At 32.7% G+C, this 11,219-nt stretch overlaps 1 protein-coding gene and 1 long non-coding RNA gene across 2 annotated transcripts in view; both read right to left on the minus strand.

Annotated features, from left to right (window-relative positions):
* Nucleotides 1-3,042: 3,042 nt before the first annotated feature.
* LOC118765764 lies at nucleotides 3,043-4,790 on the minus strand. The gene is made up of 2 exons (XR_005001636.1): nucleotides 4,356-4,790; nucleotides 3,043-4,316 (listed from the first exon to the last, which is right to left on the minus strand). It is a non-coding gene; the product is annotated as an uncharacterized LOC118765764 (long non-coding RNA).
* A 727-nt stretch (nucleotides 4,791-5,517) lies between these two features.
* LOC115218530 (glutamate receptor ionotropic, kainate 2-like) overlaps nucleotides 5,518-11,219 on the minus strand; it is a 250,709-nt gene continuing 245,007 nt past the window's right edge. Inside the window, exon 14 of the mRNA XM_029788402.2 lies at nucleotides 5,518-5,782. Coding sequence (XP_029644262.1) covers nucleotides 5,744-5,782 — 39 coding nt within the window. The 3' untranslated portion in view covers nucleotides 5,518-5,743. The remainder of the gene's footprint in view (nucleotides 5,783-11,219) is intronic.

Below are 11,219 nucleotides of genomic sequence, written 5' to 3' on the forward strand. Positions count from 1 at the left end.
CGTATATTTTTATATGTATTTTTAATATATCAATATGTTTTTGGACAATTTCTATCTTAATTAAACCGTTGAAGTACCAACTAGTGATTTCATTACCTTCGTGCGCTCAGGACAGTGGGTCCGTTTCAAGAAGAAAAACAGTAAACATCCTGTGAGCGATAAAAAGTGGAACGGCTATTGGTAGGTGACTGCAGATTTACCAGGGTGTCAGGGACTCTTTCCCACCCCAGTTACGAAGAAACCGGGAATTTTAATGTGGTGTGAAAGAAAGAAAGTTATGAATCTAGTCGAGTTAACGGTTCCTTATGAAGGGAACATGGACGCCGATCGTGCTCGAAAGACTGATCCTTATGTAAACCTCCTCGAGGAATGTGAAGACACTTGCTGGAAAGCAGAGCATCTTCCAATCGAAGTCGAATGTAGAGGGTTTGTCAGACGGTCTGAGACGACTGTTATCGTTAGGCCTAAATCATCGTAAAGTAAATACCACCATAACCGATATTCAAACTTCAATGGAAAAGGCTAGCCACTGGATTTGGTTAAAAGGTGATGATGAGCGTTGGGTACAAGAATATTGAGTTTTATTTTCATAACCAGTTGATATAGCAAGTGGGGCCTCATTTCAGTGAGGAGGGCCGGTGCGCATTGCTGCCGTCAAAAGGTAGGCCCTGAAACGGCGCACATTCTGTCCTGATGACCTCCATACATTTACTGGCTTCCGGTATGCGGAGCTCTCGACTGGTAGCAATTCCACGTGCAAGCTGTTGCAAAACATCCGTATATATATATATGTACATTGTAGTTTGCCTGATTTGAACTTACGCCATTCCATTTATTATACTTGTCTAACGTCTAAGGTTCGACTTGAACATTTCTATGCGGTCTGTATCTTTCGTAAGAAAAATATAACTATATATATATATATAATATATATATATATATATATATATATATATATATATATATATATATATATATATATATATATATATATATATATATATATATATATATATATATACGGATTTGAGTATATTCGGACTTTTCATCTTATTTTTATAATAAATAAATATATATAAACCACGGTTTATATAGTTACCTTGTAGCTGAGTATTAAATGTAATGTTTAATATTCTTTGTATAGGTAACTAACCAGTACATTCATGGCATTTTTGCTATAACTTCTGTTATATATATATATATATATATATATATATATATAAAGTTGCATAATGCATATTTTTGTACATCAAATGAACAAAGATGGAAACAATGGTCTGTTAACTGCAGACTCCTCAGTACTGCCAACTTATTGCTCGGATGGTTCAGCTGAAACCATTTGTCAGTATATATGTGTATCTACCATGTCAAATTATTACTGATTTAGTGAAATGCTTATGTGAATATTTAAAATTAATATAAGTACTTAATCGCAATATAAAACCACAACGAAAAAACTTAGTAGTTACTAACTGAAAGTGAGGGTACTGCACAGCACCGATATTGTTAGAAATAAGAGTAAAGACCCTTAAAGCTGTACAAACGTACATTTATATACACTGACAGTGGAGATAAGCCCACCCATGAGCAAAGCTGGAAACACAGGATTAGTTTTGTCTGTTAATTGCACCCTAGTTATAATTAGTAATGGTTAATTTTTTCCTCTGTAGTTTTATATTGTTCTTAGATGGTTTTATAAATTTTCAATCTAATTTTTTAGCTTTATGCTCAATGAGCCATAAAGTTATATGGTAAATATATATACTGACAGAGTGTTTTCACTGAACCATCCGAGTAATGGGGTATACGCTACTGACGAGTCTGAGTAGCTGATGAAACTAGTCCACTGTTTCGAGCTTTGCTCATGGGGTGGTTATCTCCCCTCTTAGTATATATAGATGTGCGTTTATGCAGCTTTCGGAGTTTTAATCGTTATTTCTAGCAATATAGGTGTTATTCCGCACCCTCAGTCACAATTAGTGACGGTTAAAAATTTCCTGTATGGGTTTATATTGTGTATAAATTCGTTTTGTGTATTTTCTAGTGTGATTTGGCAAGCTCTACATACATACATACATTCATACATACATACATACATACATGCATACATACATACATACATACATACATACATACATGCATGCATACATACATACATACATGCATACATACATACATGCATACATACATACATACATGCATACATACATGCATACATACATACATACATACATAAATACATGCATACATACATACATACATGCATACATATATACATGCATACATACATACATACATACATACATACATACATACATACATACATACATACATGCATGCATACATACATACATGCATACATACATACATGCATACATACATACATACATGCATACATACATGCATACATACATACATACATACATAAATACATGCATACATACATACATACATGCATACATATATACATGCATACATACATACATACATACATACATACATACATACATACATACATACATACATACATAGTGAGTGGTCAACCCATAGTTTTACAATAGGCACTCAAAACCCGCACGTGATGTTACTGCTTTTTTTCTCCTAGTGTTTGTATGTATGTTTGTATATGTGTGTGTGTGAGTAATTAATTATCTTAAAGTAATTTTGTTATAGTTCACAATATCGCAATTTCAAATCCCAGCGGGCACTCTATGTCATCAATTTGTATCTCTGTGTATTTATTCATTCTTCCATCTAACAATCCACATGCACCTTCCACCATCAACCTGTCAATCCAAACTTCTATCAGTCAATCAGTTCATTCATTGATTACTCAATGAACTATATATTTATCGATCTAGCAATCCATCAAGGAATAACACAGATCATCTACATTTAAACAGCTTTCCTAAATATTGCGCCGATATCACTGTTATGGAGGATCTGAAAATGATGTGAACTCAAGTCATACCCCTGACCAAACTAATACATTCTCCCCATGAAAAGAAAAAAAAACAAAGAAAGAAACCCAGAAAACAGAACTTTATACATTATTCTTTATTAGGAAGTATTTTTTCAGTGAGTTGTATTTTTTAAATAGAAATACATTTCTGGCAGATTATGTTTTGAAGTTCGGTATATTAAACTGTCAGCTAATAGAACCTTTTAAGTAAAAATAAATAAATGAAATTCAAAATCGATCCAGTTTTATCGTTTAAAACAAAAAAAAAAAGAAGAAACATTAAAAAATTAACAAACATGTAAATAAAATGCTCGAGTAAACACACTGGAGTGTTAGCTAGAAGATATAGATCAATAGCCGAGGTTATTATCCAAGACATAAATCAATAGCTGAAATCAATACCGGAGGGGGCATCACAGCAAGCAGTTAGTCTTTAATTATGGTTAATTTTTCTCAAGGGAAATTATGAAATAATCCCGGATTATGATACTTGATGTCACTAGTAAATCATTTTACGTTTCAAGTTTAAAAGTTAAGCTGGATAGGGAGTTATTTGACTGCAAATATTTATCGTATTCTGTTGTGATTGATAAATTTGGGGCAAAAACAGTTGCTTTTAGAAGTTCCACTTTCGGACTGATTAGGTTTCTTTGTAGGTGAGAGTATCAGTTCGGTTCTTTATTGTTGAATCTTCCAACAGAATTTGCTTTTTCGAACGACATCAGATATATCACATAAACACAGAAATATTAACAATATGCATATTACAGGCATAAATTACAGATGCATGGATTTATATATATATATATAATTATTTGAGATATGTTCTATTCGTGAATATTCATATCTTTGAGTATTTGTAAGCATAATTATTCCAGTAATATTCATAATCTGTTGTCACTTATGAAATATTCACGCGTACTTCACATATTTGAAAGTTTATCACTGTTTGTAAATATACATATCATAACGAACCGAACCGACACCTCAAAGGACAGGTAGACACACAGACACACACAGACACACACAGACACAGACACACACAGACACACACATACACACACACACACATAAGATTTTCACACTAGGTCGTTAATGACGGCAAATTATTCTTTCAGATCTGTGGAATTCATCTAATGTTATTTTGACAACGAAACTAAACCAGTCCTAAATTATATAAAATTCTTTCATCAATTATTTTGTTTCTCAAATACAATTTGTCTTTCTAGATCCAAATAACAACTAGTGGAAAAAAATACACCAGCAAACTAAAGAAAAAGTATTGAATGTGGGCCACATCTAAAAACATGGCTTATTCTTACAGCAGTTTATATGCATGTTTGTGTGTGTGTGTCTGTGTGTATATGAGCACGATGTGTACATACATACATACATGTATATATATATATATATATATATATATATATATATATGTATGTATGTATGTATGTATGTATGTATGTATGTATGAATATACATTAATACATGCACACACACCCACATACCTATATAAATATATGTGAGGCTTTGGTGAGAAGCACGAGATAAAACAAGTTGTGACAGATAAGCTTTCAATGTAAGATTGATTTTCAGAGAGAACAAAGCATGCTCTAGAAAGATGTGCAATATTTTTGTTGTTAGGATGCACTTTTATATTGCAGCTAGACGCGAGTTAGACGTACGAATAGAAAGAAAATAGAAATAGTTTAAGGGTGTGGCATATGCTACATGCTCGTAAATTATCGTAAGTTATACGCACACACATTTACATACACACACACACACACACACACACACACACACAGATATATATATATATTTAAGCATGTATATATGTGTGTGTGTTTATGTCTCTACGTGCATTACGTGTGTGTATATATATCTATATATATATATATATATCTATCTATCTATCTATATATATATATATAAATATATATATATATGTGTGTGTGTATGTATATATATGTGTATATGTATATATATATATATGTATGTATGTATGTATATATATATATATATATATATATATATATATTATATATATATATATATATATATATATATATATATATATATATATATATATATATGTAGTATGCCGTGGTGGAAAGTAGTTTGAAACAGACTTGTACTCTTTCAAGAAGTTTTAATAAGCAGATACTTTCATATATATTTCCATACTAACTCTGAAATAATATGGAAATAATTCATTTGCCCAAATATTCTTTTTTTAATATTTCTTTAATAGTTTTCTTTTCAATGTTAAATTACACAACATAATTTACTCTTTTTCACGCTCTTGTTTCAGGCTTATATTATAATTGTCATTATCGTTATCATTAATATCACAATTATTATTCAATAAATAGACAAAAATGAAGAAATAATTATTATTATTTCCAATACTAATATTACGAGCCATGTATAACGCCTTCTATTTTAATTTTCCTTGATATATAGTCTACATATGTTCACGTGTATTTGCATGCATTCTTAAAACATTCTATACACACACGTGCGCTCGCACGCACGTACACGCACGCACATCTACACACTCATGCATAGACATATTTTCTCATTTTCCTTATGCCGTTCATTTTCTAAAATCTTTTGATTTTGTTTTTTTTTGTTAATTTTTTTATGTTAAACATTTTTAGTTTTCTCATTGAAAGACATTTTGAATTCCTTTGCCTGGCCAATTAAGCCAACAGAAGCGCATAATGTACCTACGTCTAAATTGACGCCGCAGAGAATGGCGGTAGTTCTATTTTCAAAACTTTAGATATAATTGGACTTATTTCTGCGAGTTCTGTTTTCCTGCAAAAGAAGGTAAAAAAGTTATGAGGGACAAGAACAAAATGATGTTTTCAGAATTAAAATAGAACACAATTTAGAATGATAAATGAAAACACAATCTACCCCACTCTCTCTACTTCACTGTCACTCTCTCTTTCTGTCTTCCTCTTTTACACGTACCCATATATAAAATTGAAATAAAATTCATTCTGTAATAGTATCAAAATGACTAAATGAGTAAAAGAAAGACAAACAACACACTTTAAACAACTTGTCTTTCTTACTTCTGAAATGACCTGATACATAGTTGAGAAGCGGATATTTCAGTTAAAAGGTTATAAAAGTAACAAAAATAATAACAGCAATTAACAAAGAAATTAGGGTATTACGTCAAAACTTCTTTGTATTGCACCTTGTCTAAAGTTTGTTGCTCTGGTACTTCGATCTTCCTTGTGGTGATCACCTGTGAAATGAAGATTCCTAAAACTGTTTCGCACGTGAAAATGTAAGCGATTTTAAACAATATCTTTTTCCTGATACAAAAGCGGGAAAACTCGCTTCAACCCTCTTATCACTAGGCTGATAGTGGTCGTTTATCTATATCGCTCCCACTCTCATTGTCCTAAGTTGCTGTGGTGTAATAACAACGATCTTTTACTTTCTCGTTTTCTTTTCGTTTGCATTCCCAACTTTTCAGCGGATATTTGTAATTAAAATATAATTCTGTAGCTTTATGAGAACTATCAAAATAAATTAAGGAATAAAAGAAAACCCAGTAAAGTCATTTAAAAAATTTAACACATCTAATTGCTCCGAAAAGTTGATACAAAGATTTAAAGGTGATAATTCGATGTAAAATATCTTTTTTAATGATTGAAAAACAATAATAATAAACCGAGTATTATATTTATTTTGTTTCTCTCACCTTCTTTTAAGTTTAATAGCACTAAATTTGTTTCTTCCTTTCCCTACACCTTCGTTGACTGCAAAAATGAAACATAAACTATCTGCATCTAACACATTATAACAAGATTCCATATCTTGCCAGCAGCCTTGTCATAATTTATTCCTCTTAAATGGTTGTTTGCATAAGTTCTCAGTTTAACATTTTATGCCTCTATGTAGTAGTAGTAGTAGTAGTAGTAGTAGTAGTAGTAGTAGTAAGAGTAGTAATTAACACTGCTGCTTACTGGCTTACATTTGGAGACCGTAATTGGGAACTATTTTGCTTTGTACTGAAAACTTTCCCTTACATTTTTGCGGATATCTTGCAAAGTATGCAAGCCCTGCGAAATTCCAGCAAATTTCATAAAAATAGTCATCAGTGACGGCAAAAGAAAATATCTTGGATCTTTTGTTTCTCCATCTTATTGACTGCTTAAAGATTTTGAATTTCTTAGTTAAATTCGATGTGCAATTTCCGTCCCACCAGTGCATGGGTTGCTCTGTTCACGATGTTCCAGACTATGCTGAATGTTCGATTCTGTAGTTCGTTAATTTCCAAACCATATGCAACAGGGAAGTAGAAATTTTTCCTGACACTTGACCTCAATGAGTGTATGTGTTGGTTATTTCCTTTCTTAAAATACATGCAGTCAGGCTCGAGAAATGTTTTGGGACCGAATTTTCTTTACATAGAGTTGTGGTTTCAATAGTTCTGGCATACTCATTTCCCCCATATTTCATATAACCCCAAAGAGGTTCTTATATATGAAATCGGAGACAAACTTTCAAACAATATATTTTAAGTAATTATTATCTATAAATTAATTAAAGAGATAAGACTACTGAAACAGGTGTGCGTATATATTACTTAAAGTTGCAAATTATGTTACTATTTGCTTTATAGTAATCATATGATGTGATTTTGGTCCCGTTTGATCCATGGATTTCGTTATTTCTCGTCGTTTTCTCTTTCTGTGCAGGTTGCGCACCACAGTTACATGCGTAAACTCAGAGAAGTAATTACAGATGTATATGCATATGTGTACTTTGAGATTGTAATGCTCTATTTGAGGAAGATTTAGTTCCTAATTCTTGTGGCTCAGAGACCTATAGCGGTTGAAAATGTAATTGTCATACTTGAAAATGAGTGCTTTCTAATATGTCTGTGCGTCTATGAGCCTCACTTCGTGATTTTCTTTTAACAATCATGGCCAAGGTCATGATAGCGAACACCCGCCTCAACATCTGTTTCGTCTTGAATAACAATTATTTTAACTTCAGAGTCTAACACGCATTTTATAACATTTCATTTCCTTCCTTAGCTTCATCGTGTTCTTCTTCATAATCATTAGCTTCAATACTATTATTATTAACAACAACAACAACAACAACAACGACACCACCACCAGCAACGACGACGACAACGATGACAACAGCAATAGAACTTTACAAAACACACAAATATAAATTTTTAACAACAAACGTTCTCATGACACAAAGAAAAAGTTAGTAAAAGCAACAGATGCACTATAAATATAGAAAATAAAATTAGAAAGACAAAAAGAAACAACACAGGTAAATGTAAAAAAAAATATAGAATAAAAGAAATTAAAAATATTATTTCAGGTAATTTTCCCCTTTGTTATACTCTGGAGGCAACAATTAAGGAAATAATGATGTAAATTGATAATGAAATGTTAAATCAGTAGCAGGAGAATGCATCACCCAGAGGGTAAGGAAGTACACACACGCACACACACACACACACATGTTCTGTACGTTACATGGATAAACATTATATATATATAAACACGCACGCACACTTCCGCAAAGAAAATTCACACACATACACAAATCCAAGCCTGCGTATACATATGCAGAATTGTACACAAACATATGTTGATGCACACATACGTCTACATGCATTCGAACACGTACAGACAGACTGGTACATAACGAAGCAGACAGATAATTTATTTTAATTCTTGTCAGTTGATGTGGCAAGATTCTGTCTATCACAACATGGGCCTGCAGGAATCAGAAATGAAAGACAATATCTGAATAATTTCTAACGAGAGTAGCTGATTGATGATCACATTGATAATTAATATAATTGTTCATGCTATACTGCATGTTGGGCCGTCCTTGGATGGGTGTAATAGCACATCCATTTGAAAAAGCGTTTGTAGGACATCACTCAAACCGTCTCTTTTTCTATCTAGAAGAAAAGACACTGCACATAGTCTCCTTTGAGCTTTTTCAAAACCCAATGCAGCTATATTAAAAAGAACGAGAGAGAGCGAAAGAGAGAGAGAGAGAGAGAAAGAGAGAGAGAGAGAGAGAGAGAGAGAGAAAGGGAGAGATCTCACTCCAGTAGTTGGCTGGTACTTTTATTTATCGACCCTGGAAGAATAAAAGCGAAGATGGACATCGGCAGGAGTTTAACGCAGTATGCAGAACATTTTACCCGACGCTCTAACGAGCCTACTAACAAATAAGGTACAATCATTTTGAAACACTTTATTCGCAGCGATCTTACCAACAATCTACCTAGCTTTAAGTAGGTAACATAGTACTGTAGAATACCTGTTCTTGTTGATTAGTTCCCAATTCATTCCTTGTTCAATACGCCGAAGCTTAAATCTAATGTATCAGCTGTGGCTATTCTGATCCTTTTTCGGCCCAGTGTAACAAGCACTATTATAATTCAGTGAATGTTTTCTTCTTTTGAAGGGTTTATTTTAACTGTTAGTTCTGGTAAGTCGAACAACTATGTAAATGTTCTTCTAGACGGCTTGGTGATAATTAAATGTTTAGATGCAAGCGTAGGATATTAATATATATGGTATAAGGTATATGTTGATGGCGGCTGAACTTCAGGATTCATTGGATGTCAGGCATAATTTCCTAAAATTTGAAACTTAAAGATTGCGGTCTACGATTTGTTCACTTCATTGAAGAAACTGTATGAATATATAGAGGTTTACTTAATAACTGGTTGTTTCATTACTTTCCTAGCTATGTTAGCTCAAGGCAACTCTGACAGAAGTGATCCACATATAGTGATTAGAATAAGTAAATGGAAGCAACAGAAACACTGTTCTAATTATGCTGTCTCTCCGTTTAATATACCTTCATACACTTGTGGCGTTTGTTTTAGCGCTCTACATCTGAATTCTAATTCCTGTCGAGGTTAGATTTACCTTTCATAAATTCTAATCGATACAGTACCTGACTAGTATAGGGGATTATAGGAATTAGAATATTTTCTTCCAGATCATTGCGTTCTGAGTTCTTGGTTGGTATAATTATTTTGTCACGTGTTTCAACACACTACTTGGATGATTTCAGTGATCCCTTTGTTGCAAAAGTTCTGGTCAGATTAGAGTATAAGGTTTTTCTTCTTCAGCGTAGAACCTGAAGAAATAAAGGGCTTTCTTTTCTTCATGACTAAATGGTATAAAAACACTCTGATATGCAATGACTCATTGTGTATAAGATGTGATGGCGCAATTCTTATACGTTGCTCTATGATAAACGTGCAGTGAGATTCTGTAAGCTTGTCGGTTCTGTTTCTAACCATTTGTAAAGTAACAAATGTTTGTTGTAATGGGGATGGTTTTGATACTTTGGTGTTAAGCATTGATATTTTCCCGCGATGCTGTTTTCGTTTAAGCAGTTGTCCTTGTCTTTCAGTCTTTTTCTTTTTCTTTATTGTTCTTTGTATTTTTGTTGTTGTTGTGGTTGTGTAGTCGCAGGTTAACTGAAATTGTTCCCATATGCTCATAAGCATATTTTAGGAATACGAAAGACACCTAATGCAATATGTCCTGTCTATATGAAAGAGTAATTTTTGGCTGCTATTTCTAGCAACTATTTCTAGAGTGATCAGGTAGAGACTTCAAGTAGTAATGATAGTAATGGTAATATTCAAAGAATTCTTCTTTATTTTTATCAAGAAAGCAATACCGATCTGAAAACTGAAACTGTATTTCGTTGTGAAACTACAATAATATAATCTACGTTTCTCACCTATAAAATTAATAATATAAATTATATTATGTCTTTTCTTTATAAACTGATGCCATATCTAAGGCTAATAAATGCCATTATTTCGGTTGCTAGTATAAAATGCTCTGTTAAGAATGTGAAATTCAAATGTAGAATAGTTACACTTAAGTTTGTGTTGAGTATTATAGGAACTGGGGACAACATCAGAAACAAGCGATTATAAATATAGAGAAATAACACGGTATGATAACTATCAGAGCATTTGTAATAAACTCCAGTAAAATTGACGCAGCAATCCAGGTGCCGTCTCCTGCCGTAGAAACATCAATAGCCTCTGGAGAAATAATTACTTCACATTTGATATTCCTCTACCTTAATAGTCATTGACAGCCATTATAATTGATGGCTGAGAGGAATAAATAAGGCATAAGGAGAAAGGAAAAGGAGAGAAAGAGAAAAAAGGTGGAAAAAGTGAAAGGAAAAAGTTTAGGAAAGAGAGAAA

This window comes from Octopus sinensis, linkage group LG13, assembly GCF_006345805.1.
Source record: "Octopus sinensis linkage group LG13, ASM634580v1, whole genome shotgun sequence".
Lineage (NCBI taxonomy): Eukaryota > Metazoa > Mollusca > Cephalopoda > Octopoda > Octopodidae > Octopus > Octopus sinensis.